Source organism: Pseudochaenichthys georgianus, chromosome 13, assembly GCF_902827115.2.
Source record: "Pseudochaenichthys georgianus chromosome 13, fPseGeo1.2, whole genome shotgun sequence".
In the NCBI taxonomy this organism is placed as follows: Eukaryota; Metazoa; Chordata; class Actinopteri; order Perciformes; family Channichthyidae; genus Pseudochaenichthys; species Pseudochaenichthys georgianus.
The window spans coordinates 37498843-37524790 of NC_047515.1; the positions used below are offsets into that span (position 1 = coordinate 37498843).

The 25948-nt window shown below is 41.8% G+C and overlaps 1 protein-coding gene across 1 annotated transcript in view; it reads right to left on the reverse strand.

Moving 5' to 3' along the window:
* Positions 1-25948, reverse strand: part of veph1 (ventricular zone expressed PH domain-containing 1) — a 108193-nt gene that overhangs the window by 11964 nt on the left and 70281 nt on the right. Inside the window, exons 11-13 of the mRNA XM_034097449.2 lie at positions 22578-22717; positions 21470-21604; positions 8869-8983 (exon numbers count right to left, since the gene is read on the reverse strand). Coding sequence (XP_033953340.1) covers positions 8869-8983; positions 21470-21604; positions 22578-22717 — 390 coding nt within the window. The remainder of the gene's footprint in view (positions 1-8868; positions 8984-21469; positions 21605-22577; positions 22718-25948) is intronic.

Genomic DNA, 25948 nt, shown 5'->3' on the forward strand with positions numbered 1-25948 from the left:
ATGGTTAGAATATGTTGTTGCATCTGGCTTTTCTATTTTCCAGTGTATGATCGTAATTATTTTATTTTCTATTTCTCCTGTATCATAGCAGCATAAATATGGGATTCATGCTATACAAAATGTCTTCTTTGGTACACAAAAGTTGTTCTGGATGACCAACATCTCAATTACGGCCCGTCTACACTACAGGCATCAAAAAATCTTGAAGCTGGGCGTGTCTGAGGCTTGGCGATTTCTCGCGCCCAAGGCGACCAACAACCAATCAGGAATCTCCCGCCCGCCCCCGGCATACAAAGCAATAGCAATGTTAAAACGAAGTAAACTGGATATAAAATCCCCAAACAGGCGAAAACCTACCAGTTCCACCCACTGTCTCTGCCACCTCCCTCCATGCCTCGCTCCTCCAGTTTGTATCCTGGTAGGTGAACAGAGACTGATCATACAGCACCGGGTGATTCACTACCGCTCCATTTTTTTTAATATGAGGAAATGACCTGCGTACTCTCTCCCAGCATACACGCGGTTTGATTGGCTAGCGCTTGTACTGTCAGATTTGCTTACGCAGGATTTGATTGGCTGATGCCAAGCATCGAGCCTCAAAAGTTGAACATTGTTCAACTTTTGATGCCGATAGATGCTCGTGATGCTTGCAAAGCCATGCCATGCTCCCCACAATGCAGTTCGGCGAAATTTAAAAATCTTCTACGTCACCCCATTCAAATGAATGGGCGAAGCATTGAAAGCATTTTTCGATGCCTGTAGTGTAGACGGGCCGTTAGAGTTGAACAACTGAACTTTTTTTGGAGTGTCTATTTGCACCTGGGTGAAAATATTGTCTTGTATTATCTCGTATCGCATAATCGTACCATATTGTTTCATCGCGTATAGTTTTGTATTGTATCGAATCGCCTCGTATTGTGTCGTATCGTACGTAGCCACTCTCCTGATCTAATACTCACATCATTAATCCTGTCCTGAATTTCCCATTACTCCTTATTTTATTTAAATGCAAGATGCTTAATAACCCCTCTGGCACCATGCATTTTATTTGCATGAAATTGTGGCATGCAAACCTGAGTTTATCCCGTTTTAGTCAACATTAATGAGCTTAAATCAACAAAAGCGTTGATGATGATTAGAGGAGAACACACTGGACTGGTCTGATTAGAAACTCACCCGCATCAAGTATTTGGACCGTGGTGTGTGTGAATGTGTGTGTGTGTGTGTGTGTGTGTGTGTGTGTGTGTGTGTGTGTGTGTGTGTGTGTGTGTGTGTGTGTGTGTGTGTGTGTGTGTGTGTGTGTGTGTGTGTGTGTGTGTGTGTGTGTGTGTGTGTGTGTGCACACACAGTAAGACTTATCTGCAGACCAGAAAACAGATGTTTGGCAGCTTCAGGTTTTGGTGCTAGTAAACCAGGACAGAGCCCCTCTTTGTATCCCACTCGATGAGTAAAGCAATCAGGAGATGACTGCAATCCGATAAGAGAGTGTGTGTGTGTGTGTGTGTGTGTGTGTGTGTGTGTGTGTGTGTGTGTGTGTGTGTGTGTGTGTGTGTGTGTGTGTGTGTGTGTGTGTGTGTGTGTGTGTGTGTGTGTGTGTGCAGGAAAGATGATTCACAGAGGTGCCTGATGCAAAACAAGACTAACCTTCAAAGGTCATCTGTTCTACATCAATGTAAATCAAATAACTTTTAATTTGACAGAATGCTAAACCGCATTAAAAAGGGCCTCGTAACTTTTCTTGGGAATTAAAATGTATGTCTGATATTTAATGGATAAAATTACACATTGATGACTCAAAAAGGCCACTGTATTCTCTCACAGTTACATCGTATAGTCTTGTATCGTCTCTTCTCCTCTCATGTTGTCGCATTGTCTCGTATTGCATTGAACCAAATTCTATCCTATCGTATCTTATCTTATCCTTTTGTATAGTTTCGTATGGTATCGAAGTATTGTCGTATCGTGTCGTATCGAATCACATCGCCTCACATTGCCTTGTATCGTACGTAACCTACTCAAAACATACATAAAAAAAGACCTATTGAGATTCCTGTTACATTTCTAAATAAAAAGGGGATTACTATGATACAATACATTTTAAAAGGCACTTTCATTGTTGTTCTAGTGCCTGAATATACTTAATGAAAAGCAGGTTTTCCCATAGTTAAAATCTCCGAGCAGAGGAGAAACTCATGTCTCTATATATCTTGGTTTCTGTAGCATGTTTGCAGAAGAAGCGGATGACAGGTTGGGATCTGATCAATGAAATGCTTAGAGAACATCCCCTGTATTTATGTGTATGTTGTGTCTTAATGTCCTTGTTTTTGACGTCAGCGTGTCTCACATACGTGTTATGAACTCTAGCACCTACCTCAGGCTGACTACAAATCCATCAAAGAGAGGCCGAATTATTTATGCAGCAGACAAGTTTATCTCTGCACCCGAAACACATTTTTGTGTCTCCGTCTAAACTGGCAGACAGTAAGTCAATGTGCAGAGGACACACACGCACGCACACACATCATTTGGAAAGAATGTGATTGTTTTAGTCAGATGAATGGCATCCCAATAAATCATCAGTCATATATGGAAAGCTTACAAATACAAAATCCCTTTTTCAATTAACCATTTAGTGTACACACATGGTCTGCTGCAATGGTCCATGTGTTCCCTCCCATAGTTGGGAGCCCTGCCTAAAACACATATGATGGGCTAAGGGGCTTGAGATCTCCAAGCGGTTGACCAATCACCACAGAGCCGGCCAGCTAACCAATCAGAGCAGACTGCGCTCTGGTTTCAGACAGAGGGTGGAAAGAGGTGCTGCAGCAGAGGAAGTATGAGAAGAATAAAGAGCTTTTTGAACATTAAAGCATGGAGACATGTAGAGACACTACATACTAATATGAACCTGAAAATGCAAAATGCAAGCATAATAGGCCCCTTTAAAAGTAAAAACTAATCTGCCAAAGACTCTCGAACTGTTTTTGGGAATAATATAAGAAACTAACAGGACAGGACTAAAGTGTCAACTCATTAGCAGAAACAACACCATCAACAACAACAACAACAACAACAACAACAACAACAACAACAGGAAGAGGTGTGAGGAGAACAGAGAGTTTAAACCACACTTGGTAACTACCAATGTTAGGAAAACATTTGGTTCTGTAAACAAGTTTCCTGAATTTGCAACATAACTCCTGGAGGGGAGAATGTCTGTCCAGCGGGTCCGCACTGATGGATGGTGAAATGATGGAGAAACGACAAGTAAAGGCACGAGGGAGGGTTAGAATGAAAATGGTGTGTTACACAAAAACAAAACATGTATTATCTTTGTATTATTTATGTGGTAAGCTTAGAAATTAAATAATGGCAGTTGTAGAATAAACATTTACCCATGTATTACTACCTAAATACAAATGTGAGTTACTTGTACTTTACTTGAGTACTTTTGTTTTATGCGACAGCTTTTACAGATTGGGATTATTAGATCATGCAAAAATATATATCAACTGATAAATAAACATTACCATATACCTATTGTGAGCTTGTTTTATGGCCTTGATTTATTTTGTTGACATATTTTTCCCATTAGAATTAGAAAATGATCGAGCGTATGTTGAACCTGCATACCTTATTCTGGCATGTTAAAACACACACTGCAATTACAGTACAGCCCCCCCTACGGGGACACGGCTACAGTCTTTTTAACCTTTTTGAATTAGGAAACAGACAAAGCTGTGACACACACGCACACACACACACACACACACACACACACACACACACACACACACACACACACACACACACACACACACACACACACACACACACACACACACACACACACACACACACACCCCTCTACTCATAACCGCTCACTTCAAAGGCATTCCAGTAGTTAAAGTAAATCATAAAGCATTATGGGAGTTGCAGTAACCTCTTGCTTCCCTTTGGCCTTTACAACACTTTAACGGTCTCTCTTTTTGATGATCCACTAATAAAAACACGAGAGCAGCTCCTTGTTTGTGTGTTTGTGGAATCCCAGCAGGCAAGTTTTTACTATGTTTGAGCATTTACAGCGTGATAAAATAATGAAAATGCAAACAGCATGCACATATGGTCAATACTGTATGTGAGTGATATGTGCTGCATCTAGGACGTCCTCCACAACACAAAGACCCTCTGAAGACACGGAAGGATGATGAAGACATGATGAAGACTCAGATTCATGATGAAGACATGATGAAGACTCAGGCTCATGATGAAGACATGATGAAGACTCAGGCTCATGATGAAGACATGATGAAGACGCAGGCTCATGATGAAGATATGATGAAGACTCACGGTGAAGACATGATGAAGACTCAGACTCATGATGAAGACATGATGAAGACTCAGACTCATGATGAAGACATGATGAAGACTCAGACTCATGATGAAGACATGATGAAGACTCAGACTCATGATGAAGACATGATGAAGACTCAGACTCATGATGAAGACATGATGAAGACTCAGACTCATGATGAAGACATGATGAAGACTCAGGCTCACGATGAAGACATGATGAAGACGCAGGCTCATGATGAAGATATGATGAAGACTCACGGTGAAGACATGATGAAGACTCAGACTCATGATGAAGACATGATGAAGACTCAGGCTCATGATGAAGACATGATGAAGACTCAGGCTCATGATGAAGACATGATGAAGACTCAGGCTCATGATGAAGACATGATGAAGACTCAGGCTCATGATGAAGACATGATGAAGACTCAGGCTCACGATGAAGACATGATGAAGACGCAGGCTCGTGATGAAGATATGATGAAGACTCACGGTGAAGACATGATGAAGATTCAGGCTCATGATGAAGACATGATGAAGACTCAGGCTCATGATGAAGACACGATGAAGACTCAGACTCATGGTGAAGACATGATGAAGACTCAGACTCATGATGAAGACATGATGAAGACTCAGACTCATGATGAAGACATGATGAAGACTCAGGCTCATGATGAAGACATGATGAAGACTCAGACTCATGATGAAGACATGATGAAGACTCAGACTCATGATGAAGACATGATGAAGACTCAGGCTCATGATGAAGACATGATGAAGACTCAGGCTCATGATGAAGACATGATGAAGACTCAGGCTCATGATGAAGACATGATGAAGACTCAGGCTCATGATGAAGACATGATGAAGACTCAGGCTCTTGATGAAGACATGATGAAGATTCAGGCTCATGATGAAGATATGATGAAGACTCAGACTCATGGTGAAGACATGATGAAGACTCAGACTCATGATGAAGACATGATGAAGATTCAGGCTCATGATGAAGATATGATGAAGACTCAGGCTCATGATGAAGACACGATGAAGCTCTCACTGCTATCCTTGTCGGTCCAAACAGTCCGGAAGCCATCGATGGGAACGTTGTAGTCAGATATCTGGTGCAAGCATGTTTCGATAAAGCTCATTAAACTACACTCAAGGTATTCCGTCTGACTCCTGGCTAACGCCGTTAGCTCGTCCATTTCATCACCTTATGATGATAGGGGGGAGGCATGGCTTATCTCTCCTTTTCCATAAATCTGGACCCAGGTCAGCTCCTTTGTCTCTTCAGTCTACCCAGCATCCTCTTTGTTCTTCTCCAGATTTCAGTGGGGATAGCTATTGCTCCTACCACCATGCTAGCTACTAGCTTGCTTTAGTGCAATCAGCTGTCCTTGGTGTAAACAAGGCTGCCATGTAGTGGACGCACAAAGACTGGTCGAAACGAACAAAAGAAAATCTCTCTACAAGAACGTTTACTGAGGGTACAGCTTAATAACTTACTAATAGAGGTTATTAACAACACAAAAGTTGAAAATAGACTAAATCTAGCGGGAGAAACTGCAACAGGCTGCATTAGTGGTCGGCACATTCACATACACGACTACATGGTCACAGTGAGATGTATCAATGTTTTTCACAAGATGAAGGTAGCCCTGTTTCCTCAGAGTTATGCAGCAGAGAGTCGACCGCTGACTGAGGATCAGCTGACTGAGGATCAGCTGACTGATGATCAGCTGACTGACAGCGTTGTTTGAGGCCACAGGGTTCATGTGACTGAGACACAACCACTCCGGTGGTTAAGGTCACAGAGGGGTCACCTGTCTCCCTCCAGGGAATACACATCTACATACACATACATCAATATAAGACCGTTACATTCACTGACTTACAAGTAACAGAAAGCGACTGCGACTCATATCACACATACTCAAGTACACGCTGTTTAATTACAGAGGAATGTGTTCATTTCCTGTTTCATTGAAAAGTCTCATCACTGCTGAGCTGAACAGTGAAGCAATGTGTGTCTCAATATGTTTTTATCAGATACAGGAGGCATGTCTGGGTCTTTGTATAAATGTGTTAGAAAATATAAGAGTGACTCGACTCTGCTCTGCTGGGTTTTAACTAGGGCCGTCAGCCGATTAAAATTGTTTATCGCGATTAATCGCACATTTTGTATCCGTTTTAAATGTACCTTAGAGGGATACGTTTTGAATACTCTTATCAACATATGAGTGGAAAAATATGCTTTATGCAAATGTTTGTTTATTATCATTTGAACAATGACAAATATTCTCATGAATATTAAACACAACAATATATTCGCCTCAATTCAACCTGGAACCTCTCTCATACAATACAATAATACAATACAAAGTGTGTGTGTGTGTGTGTGTGTGCGTGCGTGTGTGTGTGTGTGTGTGTCGGCGAAACCGCTCCTTTGTTTTCATAACTGTCAAAGCATGAGACTGAAGTTCCCACTGTGGGTCAAACTAATGCGCTGTGCCCCCGAGGGAACAGTCATTACTGAGTGAAGTCCAATCGTCTCCGGTGAGCGCGACTGTGCACACACGCACACACGATGCACGTTTACTGCCACTTATTGTTGATTTAAAGTTCTTAGGAGCCGTATCATTTAATGTTTACCTTTGATCTCCCCAGCCTGCATATTTCTTCATCCCAAAACATTTGCAACAGACTTCCCTCTTTCAAGTCCTCCTATATCACCAATAACTGCCCTGATGTGAGACTAACAGGCACACCAGAACAATGGGACCTCGGAAAAGAAGAAACCAACATATTTAGCATCAAACATGTGTCCTCTGCTCAGAGATTTTATTATAAGGAAAACCGGTCTTTCATGAATCACATTCAGGCAGTAGCCTAAACACCAACAAAGAAACACCTGAGCACACACTACAGTTTAAAGAAGCAGAAATAAAATCTGAGCTGATGGAAAATACTCCGGTTTAGTTTCATACACACAGTTAAGCTCACACACTATCTTATGAGCACATAGGTTCACCTGCTGAATTAAAAACAGAACAAATGAACCAAAGAAAGTGAAAACCACAAAGCAGATTCAGGCTGGAGGCGAATAGATTCACACTTAAAGTATTAGCCTAGTATGTATGTCTTCTTTGTACAGCTTACAAAGAAGACATACAATCTGATCCTTTTACAGCAACACTATATGCTCTTTAGGTTTTTACATACATCCACCATTTTTAGAAATGTAACAGTAATCATATTTTTGTATGTAACCGTCAGTGAATACAGTTACCTTTTTGTGTATCCTGATAACATTGTCCCGTTACTCCCTAAGCCTGAGTGCAAGTACCTCTACTTTACTTTAGAGTAAATGTATTTATTCCTCTGCTTATTCCTTTTTAGATGTTGGCATGTTGAACACTGCTTTAAGTCTCCAGCGTGAGGGAACACACACACAGTCATCTAAATGGGATTTAAGGATCCGGCCACTTTTCCAAGACTGACTTCATCAGGTCACCGACGGGGGTTAAGTGAGTACTGCGGCCCAAAGTAAACTAATCAGAAGTGAGTCATGATGCCCCTGATTGACTCATTACTGGACCTTTCAAATCAGACTGGCAGCGATTAAATAAAAGCCGCTCTCCGCTCCATTTACCTCCACTGTTCTGGGAAAAGATCATTCCCCCTGAAGGCCTTTTGAGTGAAAACACCAGGCAGCTCCGCACTGTGATGGTGACACGTTTACAAAACATGAAATCAAATCTTAACTTCACTTCCTCTGTTTAGAGAAGACAGATGAAATCTCAAAGTGAGTCATTTCATGTTAATATAGGAGAAAAAGAGAGAGTGAATTTATCAAATTCATTTGACTGTTTTTGTCTCTGCTTTTTGGGCTATGCATTTATTGATTTGATCTCATTTCATCAGCCTGTTCATCCTCATCGATTTATATGTACACACATAAAACGTGTTCTTAATAATGATTTTCATATTAATATGAAGGGCCATATTATGCACACTTTCAGGTTCATATTAGTATCTAGTGTCTCCACATGTCTCCATGCTTCAATGTTCAAAAAGCTCTTTTTCTCATACTGCCTGTGCTGCAGCACCTCCTTTCCCCCTCTGTCTGAAACCAGAGCCCAGTCTGCTCTGATTGCCTAGATGACATTTTGTTTTAATAATCTTCTCTTTTTGTTTGTATGAAACAAACTTGGTTATGCCTGCACACATATAACTAATGTGTACTCTTACTGAGTATATGCAAAGGTGGCAGAAGTACTCGGGTCTTTGACTTAAGTAAAAGTAATACAACTACAGTGTAGAAGTACTGTTACAAGAAGAAGTCTGGCAACATGTAACTTAAGTAAAAGTACAAAAGTATAAGCACATAAGTAGAGCACTTGAATAGATGTACTTATTCATTTCCACCTCTGAGAATATGTACATTTTTGCCTGTGTTTGAGCGTGTGTGTGTGTGTGTGTGTGTGTGTGTGTGTGTGTGTGTGTGTGTACCTGTGGCCTTCTCAGGGTTGTTGCACATGAAGCAGAGCCACCCCCCCTCCTCGCTGTAGCCGAACAGGTCGAAGAAGCGCACCTCGTCCAGCTGAACCTGGAGACTGTCCAGGTCCTGAGACAGAAGAGGAGGAAAAGGAATATTTATTATAGGTCCTGAAACTATATTTGAACTTTTTACTTAGAATATTGACAATAGTGATTGTTCCACAGAAGACATTTCACAGTACAGATGTAAATAATAAAATGTACGGGCGGCTGATTCAGTTTCAGGGTCCTTGTGTTGTTCATAAGGCCTATTTGCCAAAAAAAGTCCACTCTATCCAACTTTTGTTTATTTTACATCTGCACATGTTTTCCTATAAGGTGCAAGTGATTTGTATCCTGCCCCACACCTCCATTCCCACGCCTCCTAGCTTTCATATTAGAAATGTTGCTCCATCCTTAAGTTCACTTACTTCGTCGTGTATGTCACATGTGTTTATATTGTCGGTGGAGAATGATACTGGTGCATGCAGAGCATATTTTAGAGATTTCCAAAGAGACCCACGCTGCTGAGAAATCCCTTTTAAACTGTTTCATTCCATTAAAATAGCAGTCCACTTCCATGTTGGTTTTTAACACATAATGCAAACTGTACTGGACTAGAGACGACATTTTCAAGTGTTTTGACTGTTTTCTGGCCCATGTCCTTGATGTGAAAGCCTATTCATCCAACCATAGGACTTAATTCAAACAAGAAAAGGAATATAAGGTATATTATTACATGGCTTGGTTGAATACTTGACTCAATTCAGACCTTCGATAGTTCTGCTATCAGACCGTCAGTCGAGATACTGATCACCCTGTCGGTGTTTTTTCTCCATTAATAACCGCCTTGCTGCACACGATCCCTTACATATGTTGTCATACTATGTTTTAAACTATATTTGTGGAGAACCTCCCCCCAAAAAGGCTCTATTTTGTTGATAACAGGTGTGTCCAGATGAAACAGACTAAGTGTATTAGTTGTCAGGTTGATTCTGATCAAGTGCTGTCTCTATGTCTCAATTGTTCACAGCACAAACCAGTATTAAAGGACAGAAACACTGAGAAAATAACAAGTCACAGGAGACGATAAACCAGCCCAAATAAACACACACACACACACACACACACACACACACACACACACACACACACACACACACACACACACACACACACACACACACACACACACACACACACACACACACACACACACACACACACACACACACACACACACACACACACACACACATAATGATGGGTGACCTACTTCACATTCCAGTTATGGACTGTGCCGTGTGTGTGTGTGTGTGTGTGTGTGTGTGTGTGTGTGTGTGTGTGTGTGTGTGTGTGTGTGTGTGTGTGTGTGTGTGTGATGGAAACCAATAGCTATCCCTGTAGACCCCCTGTAGATGATATTAGTTATACTTTCCTTCAAAACACACAAATATACTTCAGTGACAGTTAAACCCAGGAGATAAAACACATTTATTTTACGACTGTTATGGCGGAAAACAGAAACATTTAAGAAGATGATTAATTGCTGCCAGTGTTTCCGCCAGACCAGGGCTGAGAGGGCGTCCACCCCGAGAGCGGGGGGGGGGGGGGGGGGGGTTGACTTGAGCTGTCCCTTATAGATACTGTTTTTTTACGTTAGTGAGCCGGATCATTTGGCTCCCAAACGTCTCTTCATGCCGCTGCGAGGCTCCGGCGATCGCAGTTCACGCTCGTGCTCCACTAAACCCCCCCCCGCTCATCGCGTCTAAATCGCGCACCTTCGATGTCGGGGAAACGATCTTCAGTACTCCGAAAAGAATCCCACCAGACTCCTTTGCCCCTCCAACAGAGGGATGTCCTTGTGCTTTTTCCTTTTCGTTATTTCAAGCGATAAAAACTCTCAATCTTCTCTCGAATTATTAATATTTTTGGACGCCCTCGGCTCGCGTTCAGGGCGTCCCGAGCTGAATAAGGGCGGCAAGACGCCCCCCTGGTGGAAACGCTGATTGCTGCCATTAGTCCAACTCCTTGTGATATTAAATATCCTTATTGTGAGTGTGTGTGTGTTCATATTGTATTTTATGTACAATAACTAATTGTATTGCTATGATTGCTGTGCCACGCTAATCTCTCTAGAATTACATTACAGTTTTATATCCTGACCACCAAAAGGCACAAGTCTCTGAAGTCTTTTTTCATTTTCTGATCATCTATTTAAGAGTTTTATTTCTCACCATGAGACCCCCAGAGGGAGCTGTATTTGAGGAGTGTAATAAAAACAGGTAGCTGTAACGCTAAGCTAATGGTGTGTTTTGGACCTCTCGACCTGCGCCAGCATATTTTCCCCCAAGTGTCCATCTTGTCTGTCAAAATGCATCTTACGTTTCTAACTTGCAATATCATTATTTCCGCTCTCTTCACTCCAGAAGAGCGATCTCCCTGTGTCTCTCTGTGTGCGGGGGGCGGGGCCTAACAGACATGCTGCAGCGGCCACAGAGATCTGCCGGGGACGGAGCCTTCAGAGAGTATAGAGACACATTTTGACTAAAATGTAATTTTTCATCGACTAAAAGTTGACTAAAACGTTTTGAGTTTTCGTCGACTAAAACTAGACTAACACGTTTTGAGTTTTCGTCGACTAAAACTAGACTAAAACTACGAAGGATAGGAATGACTAAAATGTGACTACAACTAATAACCATTTTCGTCTAAAGACTAAATCAAAAACAGCTGCCAAAATTAACACTGAAATATGCGAACACAAACCTACAGACTGGGGGTTGGGTGATCACAGGAGGGGGGGGAAGAGAGCTGTGGAAGACTTACTCCACACATTCCGATGGCCAATTAGTTTTAAACAAGAGTTTGCAGCATCCAGCACAGGCAACATGGGGGGTGGGGGCTTCTCAAAAGATTTTTGTTTGTTGTTGTTTTGTGTCAGTTTTACGTCGCCACTTCCATTCACATTTTCATCATTGTTCCACAATGTTTATCATGAAATTAATATCCATATATTTTATACTATACTTGCACTGCTTACCGTTTTCATACTTTATATATCTTAGCATATTCATACACACTGTTCATACTGCTCACAGGCTGCTAGTGTATTCATACCCAAGCTCACTGTTTATTCATCATTCAATTCATTCTATATTTTATTCTGTAGATTGTGTACATTACTTTTCACTTTACTGCTTGTTGCACCGTTAGAAGCTAAACTGCATTTCGTTGTCTCAGTCTGTAATATGTGCAATATCAATAAAGCAGGCATCTTTATTGTAGCCTCAACAATCAAGTTATAAGTAGTGCAATATGAAATAAAAACTAAAAAAATCTGTGCTGTTGTATTTGCTGTAAAGTGTCTCTACTGTAGGCTATTTTTATTATATGTACAGCACTTTGGCTCGACCACAAATAGTTTATAAAAGTGCTATATATATAAAACTTGATTTGATTTGAAAAACAACTACACTCTTCTGGCAGTGTTGTGGTGCCGAGAGATGGGAGTCGGAGGCGGGGTATCAAAGGTACAAGCTAGACTTTTATTTAGCATCTGAAAACCATTGTAAACAACTTCATTCCCGGGAAGCGAAGACCGGCGGAAACAGGAAGTCCGGTTCACTAAAATGTCCGTGCAGAACAATACCCCAACCCATAGATCCGTGGGTGAATAATGTCAATCACCACAGTGTACACATTAACAACAACTACACTATTTTGGCAGTGTAACAATTAAACAAGAACTACACTCTTTTGGCAGTAACAATTAGATAAATAATAAACTGTCAGACTGACACTGAAGACAAACAAACTATTTTCAGCAATCAATCTGTTTAGTTGACTCTCGTTTTTTGGCTGTTTAGATGGTGTTGCTCCATCTGGGTCACTGCCGGTGGTTGAGACGGTGGGGTCTTTGGCGACTAGTTTTATATCCTCATGTACATTAGTTAGGTGCTTCATTGCTGTTATTCGATGTGGACAATGCTTTCTGTCCTGCACACAGTTTACATTTGAACATAATATTTTGTGCGTCCTTTATCCTCACAAATTGAAAATAGTGGTTATATCTCCAAGTTGTAAATGCGCTGCTGCTCTCGCTGATACTTGCATCTGCCATAGTGTGTGTGTGTGTGTGTGTGTGCTGGTGACGAGCGTTGCCGTGTATGTGTGTGTGTTAGCAAGTGTTTGTGTGTCTGTGTATTTTCCCCATAAGGCAAGACCCGCCCAACTCTGTCTCTGATTGGCTTACCCTGAAATGTTACCCCGCTTTAACCAATCATCACTCCTCTCTGGTTACTTTCACTTTTCCATGGTGCTGTGAGAGGACATCGCTGTATTCGCCTGTAAGCTACATCCGCAGGGAGATTCGGTTCAGTTCCATCACTTAATGTAACGCAGTAACGCACCCATTTAAATCACAGTAACTATAACGGCGTTACTGAATGGGAATAGGTAACTAGTAACGTTATTAGTTAACGCAAAAGGTAGTTTCGTTACAGTAATGCATTAGTTTGTAACACGTTAGTCCCAACACTGGTAAACACACACCTGATCACCTGAGAGCTGCCGTTTCATTCAGACTGTTGGTAGTGAGAGCCGTGCTGCATTTTCCTCCGGTCGGATGTGATATAAAAACAAAGCGATTATTTTTGTTGTTGTAAACTCACGTGGATTAAACTACATGTATTAGTGCATTCATTTCAATTCGCGAACATATGATACATTAAATGATCGTGAGGATGATGATTGAAAATCGTTTGTTTGAGCCGGGCTGCATTTCCTGATGAAAAAACATAGCGATGGTTTTGTACTTACGCCAACGTGAATTAAACAACATTATTTTGTTAAATAAAAACATGGTGATGTTTAGTAAATGATTACATGTCTCTTATTCAGCACAGAATATGATCCTATCCGTGACATAAATATCCGATCAGATACCTGTAGATCTATCAGCTGTTTATTTCACATGAGTTCCAGTGTGGCAGCTTTTCACGGCTCCCCTTGGTGGATCCATGATCCATTGCAGCTGGTTTAATTAAAATTACATTTATTTATCAAGGGGGCGTATCAAGTCCTGCGGGGGGGTTTTCCTTTTCAGCAGGGGCCCACCCCGTGCAGATCACCGACCCGCACGGGTAGGCGTCTGAAATGAAGCGCTACATCTGTATAGATATGATTCAGGGAACTGAGGAGAAACATGTTACAACTGTACACAATCCTAATAATGATTAATACTGAGAGAGAATTAAAAAAAAAAGAATCCTATAGGACCTATTCTGCTTTTGGGGGTTTTCCCTCTCCTGTAGTGCGTCATATAGGTTTGTGTGCATGTAAATGGTCTGCAAAGACTACAATCCCAAAGTTCCCCCCAGACGGAGTTTCCTGCAACATGATGATATCAGTATGTAACACTCGTGCTTCTATTGGCTAGCGCTCCAACACATTGTAGGTGATATAATCCTTTTGAACTCTAATCCTCTCCCATAGAAAACCATATTCACCAGTACATTTGTGTTAACGTCACAGTAAAGCTCTGTGATGCCAAGAGGAGCTGCAGATTCAGACATATTGATTATAGCCACTTTATTTAAAGGTCCCATGTCATGCTTTTCTGGTTATTACCTGTCCCCTCGTGTGTTATGAAGGTTGTTCTGCATGTAAACGGTCTGCAGAGTCAAAAACCCTCAAAGTACACCCTGTAGCGAGTAAAACTCTAACACAGAAAATACCTGTGTATGCTGCCCCAGAACGCCTCGTTGGAGATTTCTCATTGTCCACTGTTTACTTCTTGGGTATAGTGACGTAACGGCTCCGCAAATTGGTCCATTTACTTTACGTCCGCGGAGCCGTTACGTTTGGACCAATCGGCAGACTTCCTCACACACACACTCGGCGGGACGTTGCGAGGCTCGCTGCTGCGAGGAGCGGGACACAGTGAGCTGGCTCACTGGTGTGGCGTCGGCGAGACAGCAAGACAGCGCGGAACTCAGCCTGGGCATACACACAAACTCCCAGCCAGGCTGCGGTGTGTGTGTGTTTCGGGCTGGGTTTCGCTGTGTCTCGCTGTCTCGCAGACGGCCACTGGGCTCACAGGGAGGGGGGGGGGGGGGCAGGAGCTCCAACAAGCCGTTTAGGACAGAGAGTGAATACACACACTATACAGAGATGCTGTTTGAGAAACCAATGTGAGTTTGGAAAATTGCACAATATAAATCTATTCTAGTAGACCTCAACAATGGAATTATGATCAGTAGAAATGGCCATGACATGGGACCTTTATTAATTATCAAAATACTTTGTCCAGTCAATGGCGATCAATTCTGTTGAATCCAGGATACTCATTTAAGGGAATAATGAAATAATGTGACACAGATAAAAGTTGTTGAAGTCAAATTGTGCCCGGAACAAAAACTCCTTTTGAGGATTGCAAACAGGAATAACATTTACACATTGAATAATTCTTGATTTTACTCAGAATTGTTTGTTTTTTCCACCAAATCATTCCTAAACGAATGTCAAGGGTATTACAAAGGCATTAACATTGTTAAGTGATTACAAAGCTGATGTGAATCATCTTTCTTTGAAGCAGCAACAAACAAATAAAATCAGAAGCGGAAAACCGATGTAAGACACGCTGTGAGTCAGAGATAAGAGAGGATACATCACATTAGATGAGTCATTACATTATATGAGTAAGGTAGCATTTGTCCATTAAGAGCAATTTGTGTGTCACCGCACAGCTCACAGCTGAGAGGCTATGATGCAGGGAGTAAATGATTTGTGTGTGTTTTGAATGAGCCTTCAGGAGGAAGCCGCTGTGTTTACAGTGACAAATGTGCAACTGGGCAACAGGCTGAAGAGGACATCAAAACCATATTACACTCATCAGGAGCAGAGAGGCGGATTCAATGAAGAGATGAAGGAACAATGGCTGGATTATGTGAGTCTGAATATAATCCGTCCATCCTCACGTCACTTGTTTAGCACGCAGCTGATTTATGTAAATCGTTATCATATGTGCAGCTTAAACCAGAACAACTAATTAGTAACCTTTACAAGAGGACTTTACACAGGGATGTTAGCCATTGCAGACCATGTACATGCACTGAAAGCTATTGAACACACTACAGGAAAAGGAAAACCCCAAAAAGCAGAATAGGGCAGATGTTGTTATCTTCAGACAGGGCAAGGCTAGCTGTTTCCACTTGTTTCAAGTCATGATGCTAAGCGAAGCTAACTTGCTGTTGACTGTAGATTTTGTTTTACGGCTGGTGTTGATCAAAAATAAACTAATTTATTTTTGCGTAGGGTATAGGGAGAAGAAACAGGGGAAATGGAAGCATGTTGCTCTCCTGGTGGTACTTTTTTTCTCCTATAATTTGATCAAGATGCAAGATGTTATCCAAACATGAAGGATACCAATATCAACAGGGATGGAAAACTGTACTGAATCTGCTCTAATGCTACATTCTAAAAGGCTATATATTAAACAAGAGGAATTAAATCAGTCTGTAGTAAGTGCCTGTTTTTGTTTTAACTTTAAAGTTCAAAGAAGACACACATTACAGTAAGCCAGTTATAATAGTAATCTTGTTGATGAGGTTGTACAAGTTCATTTGAACCTGGAGAGTGCAGAAGAGGAGACGAGAAGACAGAGAAGCTTTCTGTCTGTCTTCTTCTGTTGATTTCTCTGACATCCAGCTCTCTGTCTTTTAACCTCTTTCCTTCTCTTGTTCTATTTTTCTTTTCTTTATGGGGACAGTTTAGTCATCATGACTCCAAAGTATATTGATCCCCACAAATATAAAAATATTCAAAAATGATTCCCCAGTGTTTGCTGATGGTGGAAAACTAATGTTTGTTTTCAACAGCTGGTGTTAAATTGACCAGACTTATTACTTTGGTTAAATATGACTGCACAAATTCCCTTGATTCTCCTTAGCAACGGTCTGTTCTCCTTAGTCTCCTTAGCAACGGTCTGTTCTCCTTAGTCTCCTTGGCAATGGTATGTTCTCCTTAGCAACATTCTGTTCTCCTTAGCAACGTTCTGTTCTCCTTAGCAACGTTCTGTTCTCCTTAGCAACGGTCTGTTCTCCTTAGTCTCCTTAGCAACGGTCTGTTCTCCTTAGCAACGGTCTGTTCTACTTAGCAGATCTATATTCATCTATAAATAGCAGACCTCTGGAATGTTCAAATTGACCAATAATAATCAAGTATTCAACTAAGCTGTGTAATACAATCCATTTAAAGCAGGCAAAGAGAGGCAACAATTTGAAGAAAAAAAACATATATTTTTGCCCTTTCTTTTGTCTTCCCATCCTGCTTTGTTAGGTCTTTCCTTCCCCAAATATGTTCATCTAACCAGTCTCCATTCTTTCCTAAGCTTCACTCTATCTGTTGGTATTCAGCCTTCCTCCTTCATCCTCTTCCTCCACCACACTTTATCTACTCTAAACTTGTATCAACAAACACTCTCACTGTGGGCTAGAGACAGAGCAGTGGTGAAACAATAGATGCATCCTCCTGGGTTTTCTATTATGCATGTTATTCAATCTCATCAGTACGTTGTTTTTAGTATCCATCTGTCATCCAAATGCACATGAAAAACAACCAAATACTTTTAAATATTAAATATTTGTTTTTGTTATTTTTTCAAATGTATTTATTATTATTATCCATCCATCCATCCATCTTCTCCCGCTTATCCGTGGTCGGGTTGCGGGGGTAGCAGTTCCAGCAGAGAGCCCCAAACTTTCTTTTCCCTGGCGACATCAACCAGCTCTGACTGGGGGATCCCAAGGCGCTTCCAGGCCAGCGAAGAGATATAATCCCTCCACCTGGTCCTAGGTCTACCCCTTGGTCTCTTCCCAGCTGGACGTGCCTGGAACACCTCCCTAGGGAGGCGCCCAGGTGGCATCCTAACTAGGTGCCCGAACCACCTCAACTGGCTCCTTTCGACGCGAAGGAGGAGCGGCTCAACTCCGAGTCCCTCCCTGATGACCGAACTTCTCACCTTATCCCTAAGGGAGACACCAGCCACCCTGTGGAGAAAACCCATCTCGGCCACTTGTATCCGCGATCTCGTTCTTTCGGTCATGACCCATCCTTCATGACCATAGGTGAGGGTAGGAACGAAAATGGCCCGGTAGACAGAGAGCTTTGCCTTCTGGCTCAGCTCCCTTTTCGTCACAACGGTGCGGTAAAGCGACTGCAGTACCGCTCCCGCTGCTCCGATTCTCCGGCCCATCTCACGCTCCATTGTTCCCTCACTCGAGAACAAGACCCCGAGATACTTGAACTTCTTCACTTGGGGTAAGGACTCATTCCCTACTTGGAGTGGACAGTCCATCGGTTTCCTGCTGAGAACCATGGCCTCAGATTTGGAGGTGCTGATCCTCATCCCAGCCGCTTCACACTCGGTTGCGAACCGATCCAGTGAGTGCTGAAGGTCGCAGACCGATGAAGCCATTAGAACCACATCATCTGCAAAAAGCAGTGGTGCAATCCTTAGTCCACCGAACTGCAGACCCCCTCCCCCACGACTACGCCTCGAAATCCGATCCATGTATATTACAAACAGGATTGGTGACAAAGTGCAGCCCTGGCGGGGGCCAACCCTCACCGGAAATGGGTCCGACTTACTGCCGAGGACCCGGACACAGCTCTCGCTTTGGGAGTACAGAGATTGGATGGCCCTGAGTAGAGACCCCCTCACCCCATACTCCCGCAGCATCTCCCACAGTACCTCCCTGGGAACCCGGTCATACGCCTTCTCCAAGTCTACAAAACACATGTAGACCGGATAAGCGTACTCCCAGGCCCCCTCCAGGATCCTTGCGAGAGTAAAAAGCTGATCCGTCGTTCCACGACCAGGACGGAATCCGCATTGTTCCTCCTCAATCTGAGGTTCGACAATCGGCCGATTATTATTATTGTTTTTTTAAATCTTCCTTCTCTTGATCTCACTTTCTGGAATTGTGGATCTCTATCCAAACAAGGATGTATTTATGTATTATTGTATGTATACTTATGTTAGCATATATATATGTGTGAATATACTCTATGTCAGGGGTGTCAAACTCAAATACACAGTGGGCAAAAAATAAAAATATCGGTGCTAGTCGGGGCCGGACTGGTTCAATGTTTATTGCAAAACGTATTGAAATGAACTTATCGCACATATTAAACCTGAAACCAACAAAGCTTAAATGATTGCCTATAAAAACAACATTAAACATTAAATAATCAGTTGCATTCATTTCTTATGGCTCTATCTGCAGCTTTCCAGAGTCATTTCTTATGATCACATTTTTCCACAGGCCAACAACAGCTTCAACAAAACGATTTCCCTCAACAAAAAAAAAAACATGCCCTGTTGTCGTGAGAAAGAAAGTGCAGAAGGAAACATCCATTAAAGTCAGTGTGCTGCTCTGTGATGCTAGTTCAAGCAGATACTTGGCCTCTCATCTTGGGTGCAAGGTCATCAATGTTTGGGGTCAGGCTCTGAGCTGAGGAGACCCTCAGGCTGGAGTGAAGGTGTGCGTGCAATATACCGGCGGGCCAGATCTAATAGTAATTAGAAATTATCCTGCGGGCCGAAATTACATCCACCACTGATTTGGCCCCCGGGCCTTGAGTTTGACACATGTGCTCTATGTGTAAGTATATATGTATTTGTATGTCTCGTACCCATAGCCTCACTCTTCTTCATTTCTTTTTTAACACTTCTCTCTAAAGTATTATTTTATGCTTCATCTTACTCTTGCCTGCACACTTCTTCCCCATTTTTCACCATCATGTCCTTTCGTTCCTCCCCTCTCCTCCCTCTTACTGATTGATGTCTCCTGTGATGAACACGATGATGGTGCAGCACACTAATTTATTGGGGCTTATTTAAGTTAATCATTTTCTCTTTATATCTTGACCCCTGACCGACCATTGAACTATTTCCATGCTTTAAAACCAATACTTTTTTTATTGTTAATGTATCTTTCCCAATAATTTATTTCCAGGTAATCGTTGAAGCTCATACCTCCCTCTCATTTTTGCTCACAGCACTGTTTTCAATTACCTCTGTGTCATAAAACTACTTAACTGAGTTGTCAAAAGCGCTCTATTAAATCTCCGGAGCCTCATAAAGCCCTGCGGTCGCCTTTTAAATCTCCCTGTCAGTACAGATCTCATTTAGCTGTCCTCCCGTATGCATCTCTACTTCTTCTGCTCCATGTGTTTCTGATTGGCTGACGATGGTGGAGTTTTAGGTTTAATAGAGAGGAAAATAAAGCAAAGAGGAAATGCAGAACATATGGATGAAGGGAGCGGTTGTGTCCCTGGAAAATGAAACTGAACCCATTTGAAGCAAAAAGAAAATACATTAAAGGTCATTCTGCTGGTTGACATGGTATTCTTGGCAGGTCTGAGGAGTATTGGATTACATGTAACAGGATCACGTAATCAGAATACAAAACAGGTAACTGTATTCCCTCACAGGTACATAACAAACATCTGATTACTGTTATATTTCTATAAATTGGGGATTACTAGCAGGATTACAATATTAGTAAAAAACTAAAACGAGTGTATGTGTTTGTTGTAAAGGGATCAGATTTGATTTCTTCTTTGTAAGCTAGAACTCCAACACATTGTACGTTAGGCTAAGGGGCGGGACATTTGTAGAGGCTGACCAATCACAACAGAGCAGGCCAGCTAGCCAATCAGAGCAGACTGGGCTCTGGTTTCAGACAGAGGGTGAAAAGAGGTGCTGCAGCACAGGCAGTATGAGACAAATAAAGAGCTTTTTGAACATTAAAATTAACACAATAGGGCCCCTTTATAACTAACAGTAAATCCCTGCTTAGCCATCCATATATTAATGTATAATGAATAATTATTTAATGCCTACAAACTTGTTCTGAGTAACACTATCAACTCAGGACTTCAATGTGTACTGGAGATATTTTTCTCTGTGATTTATCATTATCTTATAATGAGTTTGTGTTTATGAATACCTGGGTATGTTCATTCTCAATATGTCAACCAGAGCCGCTCGATGTGAGCCACCACAAGCGTTTAGAGGAAGACAAACCACAGCTGTGTTTTCTTTGTTGGTCATTGTTGGAATTATTTCCTAGCGACCACTTAGCATGTCACATTATGAGGGGCACACACACACACACACACACACACACACACACACACACACACACACACACACACACACACACACACACACACACACACCACACACACACACACACACACACACACACACACACACACACACACACACACACACACACACACACACACACACACACACACACACACACACACACACACACACACACACACACACACAGACAGACAGACATGATTAAGATGATGGGAGAGGCCTTGTATATAGAAATGTCCACTTAGTGCATTCCATGTTTAAACAAAGTGGATGTTGAACTTTGACGCTTTCTTAGGTAAGAGATTTTCTTTTTACTGCCAATGACTTCATTCCCTCTGCCGGTGACAGAAGCTCACACACACATATTTGCAGACACACACTGTTGTTCAGTACCTTCCTGTGTGGGGTGGTTTGCTGCGTCATGGCCTTTGGGAAGCTGTGAGCTCCTTTCAGCTGCGTCTTCTCCCAAAGAGAAGCGAGTTTCTGGACACACTCATCCCTGGAGCACAGAGCGACACTGGACTTACTCTGGTCAAAAGAAAATGACATAAACACAGAGGAAAGGTAGATACAATGTTGGTAAAACAAAACTACTTTTAACACATTTTGATATTAAAAACATGTCAATTTAACGTCAGCTGTGGACAACAAACATTAGTTTTTTTTCTCCATCAGAAAACACAGTGGAATACTCTTTGAATATTTATTTTAATGTTTGTGGAGAGAACAAAACTTTAGATTCATGACGGCTAAACTATCCCCAGTACAGAAAGGATAAAGAGAACAAGAGAACGAAAGAGGTTAAAAGACAGGGGGTGTTTCTCAATGTCGAGGAAGGCTGCTCCAGAGCCACTATTTCAAGCATACTACGTCATTGAGTGCCGCCAAAGGACTGTTCCAATGTCCAGCATACTTGGAATTCTACCGAGGCCGGCGTACTTCGTAGAGAGAAATTTCGAGGCTGCACATGTGTAGACTCCGCGGTCTTAAAATCCCCACAATGCTTTGCGCACGGACCAATTTCCCCAAATCTGTGGCGGAAAATGTAAGGCGGGGCCTCTCATATGACGCACACCTGCACACTTGCTAGCCTGTTCCACTCTTTATTTTCCGAATGCCAGGAAGTATTCTTGCCTCGCTTCTGAAGCAAGTGACTCGGAAGACATGTGCTACCAAGCAAGCGTATTCGACATTGAGAAACACCCAGAGAGCTGGACATCAGAGAGATCAACAGAAGAAGACAGACAGGAAGTACACATTAAAGGGAACAGCAGAAGAAGACAGACAGGAAGTAAACACTAACAGGAACAAGGTATGGACTCTGTAGTGTTTAAAGACTGGTAAAAGAAAAAGAAAATGTGAACAGACTTGGACAGTTACAGAAAACCTCGATCAGTGCTTCTGTCATTTTACGTTGTTGTCGCTGCAGTTCCAGCCGTTGCTACGCAGTGGAACAGAAAATGTTTTGTTTGTCATTCATAAAAACCTATTTTCTCTTCACCTGCAGATGCAGCAGCATGATGTGAATCCAGAGATGAGGCTGTCTGCTGGTCATGTTGAAGCAGGACTTGGCATACAGACAGTAGTGGCCCTTGAGAGGACAGGAGAACGCCAGCTTGGCCACACATCCTCGATTTGAATCTATCACACACAAAAACATATAAAACACACTTTAATGCATCTGGCATTAAAGTAAAACCAGAGTGAGTTAGATTTTCTCTGTCTCTTGCACATATGGACTTGTGTAACATTAGGAGCATGTATTCATAGCATGCAAGGACACGGCGGCTCGTAACCATCACAAAACGTCTTCTCCACCACCACCTCCCACACACTGCCACCTCAAAACTGGTTTCTGTGCTTCACATGGAAATAATCTGGTCATTTGAATCAAAATAAAACAATAGTCTTTTTTATGTGCCTTATTTTCGTAGTTCGTATTCATTTCATGTCATGTACACAAAGTTAAGTAGTCTTTTAGCTGTATGTAAAATAGGATTATGGCCTGATTGGGTCTGATTTAACTGGTAAAACAGGTTCACGATTTATACGGTTTTAAAAGCAATAATTACACAATTTTGGGAATGCGTTAATTTGCTTGATGGTAAATAAAGCTATAGATGGATAACACTCAAAGCAAAGCATGTGATAGTTGTCCAACCCCCAAAAATACTGTGTGTAAAGGAAGAGAAGCTCTCTCCAAACAATCTGATTACTGGTACATTTCTAAAAACTTGGGAAGTACTAGCCGGATCACAATACATTTTAAAATAAAGAACCTATATGTTCATTAACATTTACAGGTCACTAGTAATTGTAACAGGACACATTTCTAAAGTAACCCTCCCAACCCTGTTGAACTACAGTGTGTGTCTGCTTGTCCTGCTTCACTCCCACGTGTGTGACATGTGTGTTTCCAAGAGTTTGTTTATGTTCTCGATTGTGGGTGACGCTGTATATTGTTTTGTGTCACTGTGTGTTTGTAGATGTGTGGATGTGCATATCCACTCTTCCGTGTAACCCTCCTCCCTTGAGAGGGGGTTCTGCAGGTCAGCAGCATGATGACATCATCCAGCTGAGACCACCTGTGACATCATATCCTCAGCGCCGAGGGGCTTGATTCTCATTAAGCACTTAGCAATAATTATGTACGGTGTAATTAATGTGTGCGTACATGTGCAACGGATGTATGTTTACATTTCTCTTCAGATGTAATCAATTAACCAGAGGCAAAGGAGCAGTTTGTTATTTTTTGTCTAGTTTATTTTTGTGCATACGTGTGTGTACGTGCGTGTGGCTGTCTAGGAGTGTGTGTGTGTGTGTGTGTGTGTGTGTGTGTGTGTGTGTGTGTGTGTGTGTGTGTGTGTGTGTGTGTGTGTGTGTGTGTGTGTGTGTGTGTGTGTGTGTGTGTGTGTGTGTGTTTGACTCCTGGCTGCCTCTTAGTTAAAATGACATTCAGGCCAAAGGGCTGAGCAAAAACATCCCCTCCAGTCAATCAAAATATCATCATCTCTTGTGGTGTGTGTGTGTGTGTGTGTGTGTGTGTGTGTGTGTGTGTGTGTGTGTGTGTGTGTGTGTGTGTGTGTGTGTGTGTGTGTGTGTGCGTGTGTGTGTGTGCGTGTGCGTGTCAGCTTTGTCTGTTTCATAATAGGTTCAAAAGACTATAGCCGTGTCCCCGGTGGGGCTGTACTGTAATTGCATTTTTGTGTAAGTTTGTGTGATTTGTGAAGTGTGAACTGATGTGTATTGCAGCATATGGGCACACATACTAGTGTGTGAGGTTCAGAGATCTTGTTGCCCAACAGAATGTGTTTCATGAGTATCAGATGTATTAAAGGGGCCTCTCATACTGCCTGTGCTGCAGCATCTCTTTTCACCCTCTGTCTGAAACCAGAGCCCAGTCTGCTCTGATTGGTTAGCTGGCCGACTCTGTTGTGATGAGTCAACCGCTTAACCTATCATGTACAATGTGTTGAAGCGCTAGCCAATAGAAGCGCGAGTGTTCCATAGTGATGTCACTATGTTCTGGAAGTAAACAAAGGAGTCCAATGGAGGCGTTTCAGGCAGGGGGGGGTGGGAGTGTGTGTGGGAGAGAAACTCCCTATTGAGGGAACACAGGGATTTTAGCCTTTACAATCCATGCATGAAAACCTCTATTATATAAAGGGAAAACTCCAAAAAGCATATTAAGGCCTCTTTAAATGTCATGCTGGAGTTGGAGTTGGTAGTCGATAATTTAGGTGTATGATTTATATCCCATTGAGCTCAGAGTAACCATTCCAGGAGGGGCCGTATCAAGTTTGAGTTAATATGGGAAATAACATGACAGTTAAGTAATAATTTAAGCAAAGCAAATTGAACATTTGTAAATAAGCAGAAATTGTACGGCATGAATGAAAAATAAAATATGTAGTCCCTGAATTTCAGAAGATTGAGAGAGGAAATGTGAAAATGAATTACAACATTTTTAGAAAGTAGATTCGATTAGTTTTGAGACGTAAGAGGTTTCTCATTTCATTGTTTTTACATGAACCGCTTGACCTGCTGTTTCTAATACAGCATTAAAGCAGGCGAGCACACGCACAAAACACCACCCATAAATAAATGTACTTCATGCATACTACACAGTGCATAACATTCAGCTGCTTATACTTAAACATGAGTGTGTTGTATAGATGAAACTGAATTCAATAACCCTGCCCACTTCAAAACAATTCTCAGCTTCTTTACCTTGATTCGTTTTACCATTAACAAATTAGCTCTGTGACGTTTGCCCAATAGAGTTTGGCTCATATTATTTATATAATAGTATGTTATTTATCTTCAGATTCAGAACAAGTACAGGTCAAAAGAGTCTTCAGATGAAGGTCTTGCAATATTCTACATTTTTCCCATTACATGAAAAGATCCCAAACCAACAATAACTTGATCCCTCTGACCCCAATAAGACTGCATTTAAAAAGATTACATTATTAGACAGCCTATCTATTTTACACTTTGCATTGACTTGTGGTGTCGGCTAGTGTGTACTATAGTTACTTAAGTGTAAGTAACAGTTTTTACTTGCATAGTAGTTCACCATTACTTGTCAAAACAAGTTTGTTATGCTTTTGAATGAACTGCTATTAAGTTTGAGATGATGGGAATTTTTGGCATTGTTTGGAGCTGTGATTAGCTTCGGGTTAAATGAGAGCGGCCGGTTAGAAGTTAGCTAAAGTTAGCCAGCTAGCTTGTTAGATTCTTTCACACACAGTGACGTCACGAGCTACCCACAATGCAACGCGCGCCATATATATATAAATACGCCATTTTCCTGGAGGTGCAAATATCCTGGAGGTGCTAATATCCTGGAGGTGCTAGTATAAACTGCTA